We start from the raw sequence: 19412 nt of genomic DNA, 5'->3' as shown, positions 1-19412 counted from the left end.
ACTAAATAACTGTAGTTATTAACATTGTGTTCTTCTTCATGTGGTTCAATGCTACAGTTTGCTCAAAGAAAATAAATAGGAGTCATACCTCTTACATCTAATACACAATCTTTGTGCCTCACTGACAACTCAGCTTGTTGACATTTCACAGCCTGTGTTCAGTTCAGTTTCCAGGAAATGAGCTGTGTTGCCTAAAATGCCTTAACAAATGACAGTTTTAGATAATTAAAAATGTAAACAGTATTACTAACCATCTGGACTTTTACCACGGTTTATCATTATACCGTGTACCGTTACGTCCCTATTAAAGCATTGCTATTGTTTTGTCCAATCTGTGCAATTTGTGATTATATAGAAGTTTGACCTATCCATTATGTGTTTGTTTTTTTATTTCGCCTCCTCTTATGGTCCACAGCCAACCCGTCCTACGTGCCACCTCCACAATGCCAGTCTGGGGAGTTTGCCTGTAAAAATAACCGCTGCATCCAGGAGCGCTGGAAGTGCGACGGCGACAACGACTGCCTGGACAACAGCGACGAGGCTCCTGAGCTATGCCGTGAGTTGCCGTCCAGGCATTCAAACGCACACACACCCACACACACACATCAGGCTCTTCTACTGTTGGTGCCCTTTGTAGTATGAATGATGACATTGAGTCTTAAGTAAAAGAGCAGAGCACTAGTCTGTCATCCAGATGTAACACATCTACGTCTAAAACTCCCGTGACCTCTTTCTCACTCATTGCTCTGCAGATAGCATCTCACCTTTACTTTTCTTGTCTCTACTCCAGACCAGCACACTTGCCCCACTGAAAGATTCAAGTGTCAGAACAACCGCTGCATCCCACTGCGATGGTTGTGTGACGGCGACAACGACTGTGGCAACGATGAGGACGAATCCAACACCACCTGTTCGGGTTGGCAAACAAACAAATCCAAAGTGAACAGACCCCCCTTGTGTACATATACAGTGCGTGATCCTGTGTTGTTTTTCAGCTCGCACGTGCCCACCTAATCAGTACTCATGCGCCAGCGGGCGCTGCATCCCCATTTCCTGGACGTGTGACCTGGATGACGACTGTGGGGATCGGTCTGATGAGCCTGCCTCTTGTGGTGGGTCAATGTTGCCTAGGAGAAATTAATGCACAGGTCCCAAATGGCCATTTAGGAATAACAACATTAATATGAATCAAATGTATGTTGAATCTTAATTGCACACAGATTGTTCAAATATAAAGTGACGGCTTGGATAGATAGTCTAGGCCACCCTGACCAACAACTGGTTCTGGAAATTCAAGTTATTTTTTATATTTTTCTTTTTTGTGGGGGGGAATTGTAGTTTGAGAATGTATCGTGGGTCAATGAAAAATGAGCTCCAGGCCGCAACCGGCCCCTGGGCTGCACTTTGCGCACCCCTGCTCTACACCGTTTGTGCCTTACTTACACTGACCATTCACGCTTGTGCAATCCTTTGTACAATTCTGTATTACTGCAATTCCGCTGACTTTGTTAATTATTTCCAGTCCTATTTCAAGTTGTTCTGTTTATTTCTATTTTGCATGTCGGCGGCTATCATTTCAAACTTGCGAGAGGAGCAATCGAAATAAATAAATAACAGTATATTTATTATTATTACATTGCATGTCAATAAACTCATAGGCGAGCAAGTGTGCCGTGGGTTTTTACTTAATGGATCATATCAAAACATTTTATTCTGGGGTGGTATAGCTCGGTTGGTAGAGCGGCCGTGTCAGCAACTTGAGGGTTGCAGGTTCGATCCCCGCTTCCGCCATCCTAGTCACTGCCGTTGTGTCCTTGGGCAGGACACTTTACCCACCTGCTCCCAGTGCCACCCACACTGGTTTAAATGTAACTTAGATATTAGGTTTCACAATGTAAAGCGCTTTGAGTCACTTGAGAAAAGTGCTATATAAATGTAATTCACTTCACTTCTGTTTCTATTAAGAAATTTGCCGGTCATCATTAAGAACTAGCAAGGAGAAATCGCATTCATTCAAATACATGTTATTATTAGGGGTTATACACATGCAAATTTACTCACGAAAAGAGAAAAAACGACTTTATGGATTATGTACAGTCTTTCTGTTTATTTCTATATAGAAGTATATTGGTTATCATTAAGAACTGACAAGGAGCGATCACATTAATTAAGTATTTTATTGTTATAATTAGGTGTAATACACATGCAAATATACTCTCAAGTGAGCAAGTGTGACTTTGTGGATTATGTTAAGTTGTTCTGTTTACTTTTTAGTATGTCGGCTACCATAAAAACTAGCAAGGAGCTATCGCATTCATTCATTCTGTAACTCGGTTTGTGTGTGCATGACCACTAGAGGTAATATACATGTGAATGTACTCGCGAGTGAGCAAGGCTGACTGTGGATTATGTTGAGTCTTTCTGTTTACTTTTTTAAACAAGAAAATATGTTGGTTACCATTCGGAACTAGCAAGGACCGATCACAACCATATTATTGTTATAAATAGGGGTAATATACATCCAAAAGTACTCACAGGTAAGAGTGACTTTGTGGATTATGAGTCTTTCTGTTTACTTTTTATTTTATCGGCTATCATTAAGAACTAGCAAGGAGCGATCACATTACATTCATTCTGTAACTCAAATTGTGTGTGCATGACCAATAAAGATAATATACAGTACAGGCCAAAAGTTTGGACACACCTTCTCATTCAATGCGTTTTCTTTATTTTCATGACTATTTACATTGTAGATTGTCACTGAAGGCATCAAAACTATGAATGAACACATGTGGACTTATATACGGTACTTAACAAAAAAAGGTGGAATAACTGAAAACATGTTTTATATTCTAGTTTCTTCAAAATAGCCACCCTTTACTCTGGTTACTTTTTTGCACACTCTTGGCATTCTCTCGGTGAGCTTCAAGAAGTCACCTGAAATGGTTTTCCAACAATCTTGAAGGAGTGGGCTTATCGAGAGAATGCCAAGACTGTGCAGAGCAGTAATCAGAGCAAAGGGTGGCTATTTTGAAGAATCTAGAATATAAAACATGTTTTCAGTTATTTCACCTTTTTTTGTTAAGTACATAACTCCACATGTGTTCATTCATAGTTGTGATGCCTTCAGTAACAATCTACAATGTAAATAGTCATGAAAATAAAGAACCCATTGAATGAGAAAGTGTGTCCAAACTTTTGGCCTGTACTGTATACGCCAATATACTCGCGAGTCGCGAGTGAGCAAGCGTGACCTTGTGGATTATGTTGCGTTTTTCTGTTTACTTTTTTAATAAGAAAATGTGTTGGTTACCATTAAGAACTAGCAGGAAGTGATCAAAATAAATCAAGTACATTATTGTTATCATTAGGGGTAATACATATGCAAATATACTCACGAGTGAGCAAGATTGACTTTGTGGGTTATGTTGAGTCTTTTTGTCTCTTTTTTATTTAAAGACATGCTGGTTACCATTAGGAACTAGCAAGGAGTGATTGCAGTACAATCATTCTGTGTGTGCATAAGCAATCGTGCCAGAGGAGAAGTGTACCAAACTTGAGCATACACAGGCCGAACATGCCAGACTTTTAAATGTTAAGCACGCCCAAGCACGGTAAAAATGGCCGAGTGTGACTTCATTTTCATTCTGTCTTTGCTGCTTTCATTTCATGTCAGTGAGTGTTCAAAATGCTCTTATCTCTTTGTGTGTACACAGCCTATCCTACATGTTTCCCCCTCACGCAGTTTACCTGCAACAATGGACGCTGCATCAACATAAACTGGCGCTGTGATAACGGTGAGTGTCACTTGTAGACTCACATTTCTTAGCGATTACTCTCTGTTTGGTTCTCCTTCTTTGTGTCACCATGTAGATGTCCTGTGTTTGTTATTTTTTCCTATCTGTGTTGTTGTTCTGTGTTGTTCGCCCACTCTGGTGTCTTCCGTTGGTTCTGTCTTTCAGAAAAGGATTGTGGTGACGGCTCTGATGAGTTGCATTGTCCGAACCTGGCCGGTTAGTGCATAGATCAACATGCACCGCAGCAGCAGCCGTGACGCTTGCCTAGCTGGTAGATTAGCCCGGGCAGGCTAACAGCAAACCTTTAAAGGCTGCTTGGCTTGAACATGGCTGACACCAATATCGCTTCTAATACCGCACAAAAGCTCCGAGCTAAATTAGATCAGGGAATTACTGAGTCAAGCAAAAATGTAGACAAGCTACTTTTATCAGGTCAAATGATCAAATTAATTTTGTAGTTAGATTATATCAGGATAAATGTTCTAACAGACAGGTTTGTATGAGGTAAGAATGTAACGGTACTTGTATTTATAGCAGGAATCATAGCCAAGGAGAAGTCAGAGCATTTTGCTTACTTACTGTACCCAAAATTAACCAAACTGTAGCCTTAAAACTAAGGTACGTACCAAACCGTGATTATGGCGTACCACTACAGCTCTCGTACGAGGTATAAACTGCTTATTGTGCTCTGCTTCCAAGCTCAATGTATCAGCGCTAGGTACATTCCCTCATGGTGCATGGTCTGATCTATGCAGTTTCTGTCATTTTTCAAACTCCAATACTCATAATTCTATTATTGTTCACTCTATGAAAAGAAGCATTTACAGTTTGGAATAGTCAAGTGTCTCTCCACCCTCTTTCATTTTTTAGCACGCATTGTGACAGCGAATGTGTTCTTTTCAGACAACGACTGCGGGGACAACAGCGACGAGGCGGGCTGTAGTCATTCGTGCTCCAGCGCGCAGTTCAAGTGCAACAGCGGACGATGCATTCCAGATTATTGGACCTGTGATGGGGATAATGACTGCGGGGACTACAGCGACGAGACCCACGCTAACTGCACTAATCAGGGTGAGTACGGTATCTAAAGGCTGTTCAGACTTTGCGAGCCTTGGGGTTGTAGATTATCGATTGGAGGTTAAATAATTATACAATTAAATTAGAAATTAGAACACTTTTTGCCAAGACTACTTAGTATTGTTTGCTTGAACACTAGTGCTTGGCTAAACATCTTAAAATAAAGTCTGCAGGTCTGCGACTGATGATTTAGTTTTTCTTCAACGAATAGGCATGATGTTGATGTTAAAAGGTGACTGTTTTTGTTAGATCTATTAGCTCATGCTATGCAGCTGTGCTACTGTTGCTAATATTTTGTTTAATTCATAACAGGGATTTAAAGTATTGATACATTTGAAGGCGTTTTCTAAAAATGTTATCTAAATTCCAAATTGTCCAATCTCTGCGGTGTTTGATGTTAGAGGTGTTTATTAGGAAACCAGCAAAATGTATAATCTTGGAAGCTCGCTTAACCAACGATTTGATTACGTAGAAATGTAAGGATATGATGTTATTATTGTTGAATGTGCTCAAAAAGTGCTTATACGCAAACTAAAAATACATTTTAACCAAGTTTAATGTCAAATAAGTAAATAGACACACAATATTCTTTCCTTGGCAAAATAAATATGATATATTGTGTTGGAATTATTAAGAGTCATATTATTGTTTTTTGAGTGTTTAAATATGTTTATCTTCTTCCGTTTTAATTTATGACGACTTTAGGGTGTTTTTAATGATAAAGGCAAAATGAGGGGTTGCACGTCCAGTTTATTTGAAATCACACGTGTTCACGTCCTGTTGTAGACACTTCCGTCTCCGTGTATGCATCGATCGCTCTGTTTTTTTTTTGTCCTGTCCAGCTTCTCAGGCAAATCATATAGTTGATGTAGATGCCCATATCGGCTGTTCAGATTTACTTTACAAAAGAGAAGTGTAGGATACTTCTCTTGTTGCCTTACTTGTATTTGACTTTATTATATGTATTTATATTATCATTTGGTGCAGCCGGGCCGCAGCAGGAGGGGATAGAAAGAGAAAAAAAAGGAAGACAGAGGGGGAAATTGTGGGGACAAGAGGGGGATTAGACAGAGAGACAAAAACAACAACAGCAAACACAACAACAACAACAACAACAGCAACAACAATAGAGCAACATCAGCAAATACAACATGTACAAATATGATGGTAAAAGTAATAGCAAATAAGCAGTTAGCGAAAATAAAAAATAATACAGAAATGACAATGAGCATTATTACACTACAAATGGAGCAATACAAATACCAATAGAAATAGCGCTATTGATAATGAACAATACCAATACTTTACTTTTATTATCAACAATACAGTTGTTCAAATGCAGCAATACATATACGTAATGATAACTTGAGATACGAAATAATGCAGAAAAATGGAGGGGAATAAAGAGAAGCAACCTACATTAACCTTGATTGCTCTGTTCTAAGAAAACACAACCTGGGGTATGACGTTTGTAATGGGTAAATAAAAGACTTTATTTAAGTCTTGTATTCATGTTAGCATTTAAAATAGTTAGCTTTTAGCCCGCTAGCTTGCTTTTCCAGTAAATTAGCATTACCACTGGTCCATTTATGAAAGTATGGTTAACAGTCATGGGTTTAGGGTAATTTTAGTTTAAAACAATATTACTAATTGCTGTTTCCAGTAAGCGAGCATTATTACTGTTTCATTTATGGAAGTGCGGTTATCAGTCGTGGTTTTAGGGTAATCTTAGTTTAAAACAATATTACTAACTGTTTTTTCCAGTAAGTGAACATTATCACTGTTTCATTTATGGAAGTGTGGTTATCAGTCACGGTTTTAGGATAATTTTAGTTTAAAACAATATTACTATCAATCGAGAGTTTTACCACTGTTATCATTGTTATCATTAATACCGTTAATCGTTATATCTGCAGTTGTACGTTAATATTTAATGTGACGTTCGCAACCGTGGTTAGAAATAAGGTGTTTTGTGCAATTTTAGAGGCTTATTTAACAATAAAGTAGACAATGACGTAAAACAGGCTTTGCTACCTATTTTAAAATTAAGTCTGGATCTCTGCCTGTCAACTATCTGTCAGTCGGCTACAGATATTGGAGCTGTAAGTTTAATGATTTTTTTTTTTTCTGTGAATAGACTAATCTGTTAAAAGATGACTTGTTTTTTAAGCACTGCAAGCACTGTTTGGTCACATTTGTGTCCTCCAGTCCGACTTCTTTTGTTACGTTGTTGTATGTGATATTTGGCTTCTGTTACATGAGATTGAGTTACAGTACAGTGTTTATGTAAAAAAGTGGATAAATACTTACAGTACCATAGTGCTTTTTTGAGACACGCATGCTCTGCCAGAGACAGGCATTGACTAACACAGCTCATTAGCATTAAAGCCACCGGTATTACACAAAACGGCAAGTTCACAGTTAGGCTTTCTGAAAGCACTTTTTAACTGTCTATATTCCAAAATCAAGGCTTGATTGACTGTGAATGCACTACTGTATTCTGCGACCTATATAGGGTGGCCAACTAACTACCTGCAAATAGTTTTTGTGCCTTTTTTATTTGTGTGAAAGGAGTTCTATACTATCTTCAAAGGCTAAATGGAGGCAGCTGGACCACTTTTCAGTTGATTCCATTTGCATCGAATAAACCTTTTTGGATTATATGATGTGATGACTGACAATCCACACACACACATTTTTGAATAATATTTGACATCAACCAGAAATTAATTAGATGTGCAAGTTTTGGACTAATACAAATACATGGGATAGTAATTGTTCAATAATCAATGTTTTTGTGAAAAATAAAAAATCAACAGAACAAAATAAAAAAAATCTTGAATAGAAATATTTTCTGCTTAACCTAACATAATAAATGTAAATATATTTCTTAAACAGATATCTCTACTGCGTAAGTATTTTTCAGATTTATGATAGAGTAGGGGTCTTCAACTTTCATTAGTATAAGACAGGCCTGGGAAAATATTTTGACCTGGGGGGCCAAATTTAGAGAAAAAAATGTGTCTGGGGGCCGGTATATCTATCTATCTATCTATCTATCTATATGTATATACATATATATATATATATATATATATATATATATATATATATATATATATATATATATATATATGTATAAATATATATATATATATATATACATACATATATATATATATATATATATATATATATATATATATATATATATATTCATATATAAGCTGTGAAAATCTGCTGTACAGTATGAGTGCTTGGGTCCTCTTTTTAGGAACATTAATACAAAACCACACAATAATGTCTGATTGAAAGCTAAAAACGTTATGACAGACCGGAATGGATTTTTAAATTTTTTTACTGAATGAGACACCCATGTACATGAAATGTACATAAAAATAAAGAATGTGGGATTTATAATATTAACTATGAACGATAAAACACTGAATATTGAAAACATATGAACGTCACACCCCCTCTCGACAAAAATGCAACAAACAAAGCGAAATATGAACGTAAAGGGTAAAAAAAACCGCCCACCTACAATCTGATGTATCTGATATATCACTAAGCTTTACAACTTTGTTTTAAAAATCTCCTTCCGCATCTGTCCCTGACACCCGCATTTCAGGCTGGCCGCTCTGGAAACACTCTGTGGAAACGCTCCCCACCCACACTGCTTGTTGCTTTGTCTGAGCTGCTGTGACTTAGATTAGATAGTAACTAGTATATCATGCAAACGCGCAGATTCCAACCATTGAAATACTTTGTATAGTTCAAAACTTATGATTATTTGAAAACATCACTGCACATCATAATACCAGCTACAGTTTCGATCTTAAAGATCTAAACAAATTATTTTGGAATGTCCGGCGGACCAGATTGAAAAGCTTAACGGGACTTAATTTGCCCAGGTCTGGTATAAGAGCTAGTTTTGACAAAAGGAAATGAAAGGTGAGATATATTTGTTTTTTATTTATATGAATGGCTACATTTTAATCACTTGTGGGCATTGTATTTATGCTATATTGTGATTGTTTGTCATTAAACAGAAGCATAATGTCAGAATTTAACACTTATACAACTTTTAAGAGTTGCAGAAAATATCATTTGACCCTTAGGTAAGATACTGCATCACCAGCTAACTTTTGAGTTAGTACAGTAGTTACCGCTGTACTTTTGCCTTATTCCTGTAAGAATCTTGCGTGTGACTGATGCTTTAGGTAATGGGACTATCCAGCAGTAGCTGCAGTGTGCTCAAACAACCACCAGGTATCATCTGTGAGCAGATAATATGGTATCATCTCTTTCTCTTTCAAACTTATCAGGTCTATAGTGCAGTCTTCACTCACGCTTCAAGTGAAGGATGAGGCCAAATTACAGTGCTACCTCCTGTAGTGTCACTATCATAAAGTGTATAGTATCATAAAGCTGGACACACTATGTTTATGTTTAACAACTTAGATACACAACTAGTGATTTGAGGACCAGGCATCTAAATTATAACAACAAGAGAGCAAATATGTTAAATGACCTTTCTAAAAAAAATGAGCGAGCAATACTAAGTTAAAAAGTACCTCAAAGACGTGATAGCCACATTTACAGTAGCTCAGAAAAAAAAAACATGTTTGGAATTCCCAATTTGTTTCTTTTTTTTTACAGAACAATGCCATTGTGGTGAAAGTCACATTTGCAGTCTGATTGCCACAAACTCGGCAGATCATTTTAGCTAGCTACCGTCACGCTGAGGCAGAGTGACGCAGAAACAAACAAATGCCAGAAAAGCCTAACTGCAATAGGTTTGACCGGTGAGCGGTCAGACACGCTGGCATCGATTGCTCTAGCCTTAGCCTGCAAAAAACTGTTGTCAAAGCTGTATTCGTTGGAATCTATTGATATTTGAAGGACTTTTTTTTTATTCTCACTCTAAGAAAAATACGGGACAAAGTGCGCTACTTGACAGCTCAATACGAAACACATACTTTTGTCTGGACGGTTGGCCAATCAGTGTACGGCACATTTCAAATGGTTGAAAAAGTAATCTTTCAGCGTTTAAACACATGTTCTGTGAGAATTGCAATCTCTATTTAAAACAAAAAATGTTTTACTTCCACCTGTTCTGTTCTGTTCTATTGTATGTACTGACTTTCTCTTCTGCTGTTTGCTGGCTGTGTATACTTTAGTAGCACTAATCCACTAGAAAACAAGCTTATCTAAATCACTGTTACTAATGGCTAAATTACAGTCTGATAAATTGGAACCTTCGAGGGACATCTAAATAACAGAGTCACACCACTGCTTTTTAATGCGGGTAAGGAAAAGCTGTAGCCTACGGCAAAGGCTGAACTTTTTAGCAGAATTAATCATCCCAGCAACCAGCGTTGAATAATGATGAACTGCTCCTGATAACCACCGTCGTTTTCGCGTGCGCGTCAGGTGAGCACTGCAGACTACACGTGTTTTCATTGCCATTAAAAGACTGATGAACACTATTGTCACTGGCATTTAATGCACACAAGTTGTTGTTAGGAACAGACACATTTGAGAGTAGGCAGGACATCCAATAGAGCTTTGGCTCTGATGGAAAATATGCACCACTACTGAGACTGGGTGTGTGACACCAAGTTGTAATCTTAGTTCGATACGTACCTTCTCGCGATAGTTTGGTTAATGTTTCACATGGTTTCCTCTTATCCACTTGTATTTGTCTGTTTCGGTATTTTACCGGTAAGACCAGAGAGACTGTAACGACAGAAGAGGGTTTTCAAGCTCTGACTTCACTTTGGCACTATCATTACCCAAAGACTGTATTTGTTAACTTGAGTAGATGCATGACTATATATAGCAAGTTAAGGCAGTGTTTTTCAACCACTAGTGTGCCGTTGTTGAGTGTCTGTACTGTCTAGAGCAGTGGCTCTCAACCTTTTTTCAGTGATGTACCCCCTGTGAACATTTTTTTAATTCTAATCAGAGCAAAGCATTTTTGGTTGAAAAAAAGAGATAAAGAAGTAAAATACAGCACTATGTCATCAGTTTCTGATGTATTAAATTGTATAACAGTGCAAAATATTGCTCATTTGTAGTGGTCTTTCTTGAACTATTTGGAAAAAAAGATATAAAAATAACTAAAAACTTGTTGAAAAATAAACAAGTGATTCAATTATAAATAAAGATTCCTACACATAGAAGTAATCATCAACTTAAAGTGCCCTCTTGGGGATTGTAATAGAGATCCATCTGGATTCATGAACTTAATTCTAAACATTTATTTTGTTGAAGCATTATTCAATAAATATATTTATAAAGGATTTTTGAATTGTTGCTATTTTTAGAATATTGTTTTTAAATCTCACGTACCCCTTGACATACCTTCAAGTACCCCCAGGGGTACGCGTACCCCCATTTGAGAACCACTGGTCTAGAGCTTGGCAATATAATCCTGGGCCCCTAAGAAAAGGTATTAAAGCTTAGGGATGACTATGCTAAAACTGAACTGGCTACAAAATAAACAAAAACTGAATGCTGGACGACAGCAAAGACTTACAGCGTGTGGAGCAGAAACGGCATTCACAAAGTACATCCGAACATGACATGACAATCAACACTGTCCCCACAAAGAAGGATAGCGTCCGCACAACTTAAATAGTCTTGATTGCTAAAACAAAGCAGGTGCGGGTAATAACGCTCAAAAAAAGACATGAAACTACTACAAAAAAACACCAACAAAATAGGAAAAGCCACCAAAATAGGAGCGCACGACAGGAACTAAAACACTACACACAGGAAAACACCAAAAAACTCAAAATAAGTCACGGCATGATGTGACAGGTCGTGACAGTACACCTACTTTGAGACAAGAGCTTTAGTGAGGCATGGTCTGTTATGGTTTAAAGTCATATCCAACAATTGCGAGAAAAACTTTTTACTGTCAATATCAGCTGCAGAGTTTCATTTTTTAAATGTTTTCTGCTGGTGGTGTGCCTCTGGATTTTTTCAATGAAAAACATGTGCCTTGGCTCAAAAAAGGCTGAAAGACACTGAGTTAAGGTATATAGACTTAGACTTTGACTTAGACAAACTTTATTGATCCACAGGGGAAATTGTTCCACACAGTAGCTCAGTTACAAAGGATGGAAAGGGTAAGGATGTAAAGGATAATGCACACAAGGGCACAAAAAGAGGGCAAAAACAAAAGGTAAAAAGTAGACTAAAAATGTACCATAGTAGCAATATAAAATGTAACATAAATGTTACATTTACATATTATATATAAAGTATATAATATCGTGTGTGTACCTAAACCTTGTGATTTCCAAGTGAGTATTAGACCAACATGGCACACTATCATTTCGACTATGCGCTGAGACATAACAAAAATGATTCATTGCTGGTTCCTCTTAATGACTAAACAATGACCTTCTGGAGGCATCCTCGTTAGCTGTTGGCCAGCAGACAGCTTTGTCTGGCTGATGACAGTCACACTGCATTGTGAGAAGAGCGATAACGGCAGCGCTCACCCATCCTCTGCTTTTCCCCGCAGCCACTCGTCCGCCCGGAGGTTGTCACACCGATGAGTTTCAGTGTCGGATGGACGGCCTTTGCATCCCCCTGCGTTGGCGCTGTGACGGCGACACCGACTGCATGGACCTGAGTGACGAGAAGAACTGCGAGGGCGTTACGCACATGTGTGATCCGGCAGTCAAGTTCGGCTGCAGGGACTCTGGTGAGGAGTGTGCAATTACATAAGACGGCCCTGAATGTCGGGCGACTTCTCAATATAAGACGACTTCTCTTTTTCGAGACACATTTTTGGTATGCAAAATCAAAGACAAGACTGATTTTAAAAATGGTGTTGCCAATGTAAGATCAAAATGTTATAATTCTGCTTAACAGTTGCTTCTTATCCATTATCTTAAAACTAGTATTGTAAATAGGGGATTCTCGATCCAATATTCAAATCGGATATTGGTCAGACATCAGCAAAAAAAAAAAAGTATAGGATGATATCAGCTTGCTTCTAAAATTGCAGATATAAGCTCCGATGCAGCGTTTTTACTTGTGCAAAGCTGGACAGCCAGTTATTATCTAAATGTTCAATAAGTACATAAAGTTGGTCTTTTTTGTATTTTAGTCAAGTCATTTACAAAAAGTAAACATGGTAGGCTAGAGGCCACTAGGAGCTATCATCTACAAAACAGCTAAGGACACAATAAGTGTCCTTAATTAACAATATTGCAGTCTAAAACACAACAATTATCAATATTACCAAGTATCAATCATCTGACCAGGATCTTCAGCTCTCGCTGGATCGGTTCGCAGCCGAGTGTGAAACGACTGGGATGAGAATCAGCACCTCCAAGTCTGAGTCCATGGTTCTCGCCCGGAAAAGGGTGGAATGCCATCTTCGGGTTGGGGAGGAGACCCTGCCCCAAGTGGAGGAGTTCAAGTACCTCGGAGTCTTGTTCACGAGTGAGGGAAGAGTGGATCGTGAGATCGACAGGCGGATCGGTGCGGCATCTTCAGTACTGCAGACGCTGTATCGATCTGTTGTGGTGAAGAAGGAGCTGAGCCGGAAGGCAAAGCTCTCAATTAACCGGTCGATCTACGTTCCCATCCTCACCTATGGTCATGAGCTTTGGGTTATGACCGAAAGGACAAGATCACGGGTACAAGCGGCCGAAATGAGTTTCCTCCGCCGGGTGGCAGGGCTCTCCCTTAGAGATAGGGTGAGAAGCTCTGTCATCCGGGTGGAGCTCAAAGTAAAGCCGCTGCTCCTCCACATCGAGAGGAGCCAGATGAGGTGGTTCGGGCATCTGGTCAGGATGCCACCCGATCGCCTCCCTCGGGAGGTGTTTAGGGCACGTCTGACCGGTAGGAGGCCACGGGGAAGACCCAGGACACGTTGGGAAGACTATGTCTCCCGGCTGGCCTGGGAACGCCTCGGGATCCCCCGGGAGGAGCTGGACGAAGTGGCTGGGGAGAGGGAAGTCTGGGCTTCCCTGCTTAGGCTGCTGCCCCCGCGACCCGACCTCGGATAAGCGGAAGAAGATGGATGGATGGATGGATGGACCAAGTATCAAATAATTATAGTTGGGTGTTACTTACAGATACAAGTGTCCAAGGTAGAAGAGTGTTAGAAAATATCCAGTTTCAAACGCGTCCGCATCATTCAACTTACTGCATTTTGCCCTTAGTTGAATGAATTATTGTGACCACTTGGTGCTGCCAAAACACAAGTTAACACTCCACTTGAAAAGCATACATCTGTCATAAGGTTCGTGTTTCATACTTATCATTGTTATTTGAGTACTTTTACTTGTTCAAGCCAAGCCAAAATAAAAGTATGTACGGTACTATAATTCCTGCTGATATCGTATCTGATTAATATTGGTATCGAAAAACACTCAAGGATCCAATATTAATATCGTATCGAAAGTAAAAACGTTGTATCATGACACCCCTAATCGCAATGCCTCCTGTTGTTTGCTAATTTGCCATCAACCAGTTTTTCTGGTATGACAGTAAGAAAAGCTTACTAGGGGTGAAGTCATGTGGCGCCACCTGTTGGTTTGCATTTAACTCACAAAAACCCAGATTCATTTGACCTGACAGGAAAATGATGGGACAATAGGACATACCAACAAACCATAAGCATTTCTGATTTTTTAGTTTTTGTAATTTTGACTTTGTGTCACCTACTCAGTGGCCTTGTGGTTAGAGTGTCCGTTCTGAGATCGGTAGGTTGTGAGTTCAAACCCCGGCCGAGTCATACCAAAGACTATAAAATGCGACCCTTTACCTCCCTGTTGGGCACTCAGCATCAAGGGTTGGAATTGGGGGTTAAATCACCAAAAATGATTGGTGCCCACTGCTCTCCCACTTCCCAGGGGGAGAACAAGGGGATGAGTCAATGCAGAGGACAAATTTCACCACACCTAGTGTGTGTGACAATCATTGGTACTTTAAATTTAACTTTAACTTTAACACAGATGAGTGATGTTACATAGGTGTATATTGGGCGTTCATTGTAAATGTAGTCCTTAGTTCAGGGGTCGGCAACCCAAAATGTTGAAAGAGCCATATTGGACCAAAAATAATAAAAAAAACTAAATCTGTTTAAAGCTTTATAAAAGTGTTATAATGAAGCCAACACTTAATGTAAGTGTCTGTATTAGCTATAATAGCCTACTATCAAAATGACTATGTGTCGCAGGCTGACGCAAATCTTCGTTGACAGAAATGTTAAAATGTAATATTCTACACATTTTTACAACATTGAAAAACATTAGTAAAAAGAGGCTTATTAGAGGATGAGATAACTCCTGGAAATGACTGGCTTAGAATGGCCAAAGGTATAGATGTGTGTTTTCAAGTTAAAGGAAATGGCAGGCTTTCTTCTTATAGTGGATTTATTACATTCTTTGCAAGCTGGGTAACGTTTGCTGTGGTCTATAACGGCACCCAAACAGAAATGCAGCCAATATTATTTATAGATAATATGTCATGAGATATACAAATATAAATTAAATACACAAAGGATATAAGTAAAGGAAATTAAATGAGCTCAAATATAACTACAAATGAGGCATAATGATGCAATATGTACATACACCTAGCCTAAATGACATGTTAGCATCAATTAGCTTGCAGTTATGCAGTGACCAAATATGCCTGATTAACACTCTAATAGGTCAACATCAACAAAGCTCACCTGTGTGCATTCACACACAGCATAAAACGTTTGGTGGACAAAATGAGACAAAAAAGGAGTGGCATAAAACATGTCTTTCGCGGGCAGCATCGAAGAACGTTGCACATGTCAACAAATTACGGTGAGTTTAAGGATCGCTGAAATTAGTAGGACAAAATTGCGATTGCCAATTACTCTCATCAGTGGAGCATATTTAACATAAACAGCGGGGATGCTAACAATTAGGAAAGTTTGTGTCATGTATGGTCCTTTTACAGAAACCATATTAAAACAAAAAAATATTTGTTCCATTTTCACACATTTTTGAAAAAACTCCAGGGAGCCACGAGGACGGCGCTAAAGAGCCACATGCGGCACTAGAGCCGAGGGTTGCCGACCCCTGCCTTAGTTAATAACTTTTTTGTGCCTATTATCACATATATACTTTGAATTGAACCAACAAACATATATAAATGAACCTTTTTAGGGAATTTAAAGTTAGTTTGCTAACATGTAACCATAGATTTTTTATTAGACTTATAACAGTGTAGTAGTTTGTTTATCTGAATTCTTGACCCCTCACTCTTCGCAGCACGCTGCATCAGCAAAGCCTGGATGTGTGACGGAGATAGCGACTGTGAAGACAATTCGGACGAAGAAAACTGCGAGGCGCTGGTGTGTAAACTCTCCCACCACGTGTGCGCCAATGACTCCACCATCTGCCTGCCTGCAGAAAAACTTTGCGACGGCACCGACGACTGCCCAGATGGCTCAGACGAGAAACTCTGCGGTAAGCACCAATAGAACCAAGTATTTGTTTATAGTGCAGGGAACGTGACACCACCTGTAGACGGTATCTTTAGCACCAATTTAACCGAGAAGCTCAGTTTGGTTCAATATATTATTATTACATTGTAAAGAACTACACCTTGAAACAGATTAAGTTATGGCATTTTTTTTAGATTCAATATCCTCCAAAAGTCAGTTAACTACTTTGTTTGAGCTGACTTTATTATTGAACCATCATAGTTTTGTTCAACATTTATGATGGTACAAACCTTACAGTACAGTTTTGTCGGTCAGCATTCAATGTTTTATTTTAGCAATACTTTATTAACCATACAGTAGAATTGGAATGCCATTTATTAAATCCATACCTCCACCAAGGTTGAATTGTTGACAAAATATGTGGAGTGTATTTGTGTTAGTTACTCATCAGTCTACTTCCTGATTCATGGAGGATGACAAACACACTCACCAAAACATTGTAAATTCAAATACATTTACCACTCACATTTTGTGTGTAATCCTGATAATTGTGTCAGTTGTTGTTACTAATAATACAATTAGTTTCCACCAAAGACATGTGCACAGGCTCGCATACATACTGTAGTGTAGCTTATCAAAAATAGGAAAGGACGCGGGGGAAGCTTGTATTTTATATTAGGTACGCTAAAACCGTGTGTTGGTTAAGATGCGCTATGCTGTTAAAAATACAGTAGTACCTCAGAATACAAGTTTAATTGGTTCTGTGTCACAGCTCATACCTCGAAAAACTTGTATTACGAAACATGCATTGAAATGAATAGAAATAACTTCATCCCGTGCTTGGCCCCTAGAACAGCACAATTTTAACATGCCTTCAAAAAAACTTTCAGATAATACATATTGTATAAAAACAATAACATATAATTTTCTACTAACAACTACAGTAGCTTAATGAAGTAATGTAACAATATTACATCATTGGAGAGCAGACGTCTACAGTTTCTTCTACCAGCTGCTTCTTTGTCAAGCACACCATCAGCAGCAGCAACATTTTCACGGATAAATGTTTGCCGTTTTGGTACTACTTTAACTTTCTTGGCCAGCTATAGACTCATTTTGCGTCAGCATGCAGACTTGGAGTGATACACTCCACTACACGCTCTGTCATGTTGTTGATGATTTGTTTCTTTAATTCAATGAATATCATCCCCTTTTTCTTCTTAGCACTGTCCTTCACACTCACTTTCTTCCTGCCAATGGTTGGAAAAACAAAGTTATGTTGATCGCTAGCTATGAGCTCATGCTAGTGACTAAGGCCAGATGTTTTGATCGAGGTTTTGCCAGCCAGCAGTGGTGACGTTCGTAACCACGTATTTGTTTGTATATTTATCATTTTTGCGGGGGATTTTCATGGTCAAAGTCATTACCAAGTAACTGACTTGTTCAAGGCCATTATTTGGGACAGTATTTGGTGGAAACTAGGCTTTTGGATTTTATTAAATGAAACAATTGTTGGTGTGTAGCTCAATTCCCAAATGTCCCTAATGTCCCCGGATCTTGTGTTTTCCAGACCTTTGCTCGCTGGACAATGGCGACTGCAGCCATAATTGCACTGTGGCCCCAGGCGAGGGCGTGATTTGTTCTTGCCCACTAGGTATGGAGATGGGATCAGACAACAAAACCTGTCAGATCCAGAGCTTCTGTGCAAAACACCTGAAGTGCAGTCAGCGCTGCGAGCAGGACAAGTTCAGTGTGAAGTGCTCGTGCTATGAGGGCTGGGAACTGGAACCCGACATGGAGAACTGCAAGAGCACGGGTAAGGTGTTTGAGTTAAGGGTCGGGGATGTTAAAAGACACCAGTGGAACACCTGATTGGATGAACTAGAGCCAAGCTAAAAGGAATAAAGGAATAGAAGTTGAAAAGACTAAAATGTAACACTGCACAATTGAGTGTCTGAAAGAAGTGTTCACATCTATAGAATGCTGTAAATGCTTTTATGTTCACTCACATTATTATTATTATGATTATCCGGATAAAGGGTGTCGTCTTTTTTTTCATCAGCACCTTTCTATGCAGGAACTATGGCGCTGTGCTGTAACTAACCAGCATTTAAGCTACTTCACGGCCTTTCAAACACTGCTGTGACACATCGTCTGAATCTGCTCGGTTTGTGTTTTAAAATGTGCCCTTCGACTTTTCCCTTCGTCTCTACAGATCCTTTCAAACCCTTTATTATTTTCTCCAACCGCCATGAAATCCGCCGCATTGATCTCAATAAGGGAGAGTTCAGCGTACTGGTACCAGGGCTAAGGAACACCATCGCCTTGGACTTCCATCTCAGCGAGAGCGCCCTCTATTGGACCGACGTGGTAGAGGATAAGATCTATCGGGGGAAGCTATCAGAAAATGGGGGTGAGAATTTGTTTTGGACTGCTTTTACTCTTAGAACATTTCTTAAAAGTATCATATGCGCGCTTTGCGCCTGCGTTAAACTGTCACATACTATAGCGCATTTTTTTCAAAGTTGATAGAGGTATGCAGATATTTTTATGAAGTAATTAGTGGATCGATTCTCACTCAAATCCAAAGATTGATGACATGACATGAAAAAAACTATACTATAGAAGAGAAGAAAAACAATATATATATATATATTTAAATATATACATATTTATATGTATAGATATATACACATATATGTATATATATGTTAATTATGTGTATATATGTATGTAGATATATATGTGTTGATATGTATATGTGTGTATATATGTGTGAATATATGTATATTTGTAAAAGTGTGGGCCCTGCGATGAGGTGGCGACTTGTCCAGGGTGTACCCTGCCTACCGCCCGAATGCAGCTGAGATATGCTCCAGCACCCCCCGCGACCCCGAAAGGGACAAGCGGTAGAAAATGGATGGATGGATGTATAAACGTGTATATAAATATGTGTATATTTCTGTGTGTGTGAGTGTTTGTGTGTATATATGTATATGGATGGATATGTGTATTTAAATACAGTATATGTGTGTGTGTGTGTGTATATGATTTGTTTTTCATTATAAAACAAGTTTCTT

General features: G+C 38.8%; 1 protein-coding gene across 2 annotated transcripts in view; it reads left to right on the top strand.

Annotated features, from left to right (window-relative positions):
* The window catches only part of LOC133570887 (low-density lipoprotein receptor-related protein 1-like), a 281878-nt gene that overhangs the window by 185415 nt on the left and 77051 nt on the right, over positions 1-19412 (top strand). For both annotated transcript variants that reach the window (XM_061923679.1, XM_061923678.1), the window contains exons 16-24: positions 416-556; positions 791-916; positions 996-1112; positions 3717-3797; positions 4701-4868; positions 12415-12597; positions 16157-16354; positions 17903-18148; positions 18548-18745. In XM_061923679.1, the coding sequence (XP_061779663.1) occupies positions 416-556; positions 791-916; positions 996-1112; positions 3717-3797; positions 4701-4868; positions 12415-12597; positions 16157-16354; positions 17903-18148; positions 18548-18745 (1458 nt within the window). The remainder of the gene's footprint in view (positions 1-415; positions 557-790; positions 917-995; positions 1113-3716; positions 3798-4700; positions 4869-12414; positions 12598-16156; positions 16355-17902; positions 18149-18547; positions 18746-19412) is intronic.

Source organism: Nerophis lumbriciformis, linkage group LG28 (assembly GCF_033978685.3).
Source record: "Nerophis lumbriciformis linkage group LG28, RoL_Nlum_v2.1, whole genome shotgun sequence".
NCBI lineage: Eukaryota > Metazoa > Chordata > Actinopteri > Syngnathiformes > Syngnathidae > Nerophis > Nerophis lumbriciformis.
Note: the sequence above shows the minus strand (reverse complement) of the source record. Positions and strands in the feature narration are given on the sequence as shown.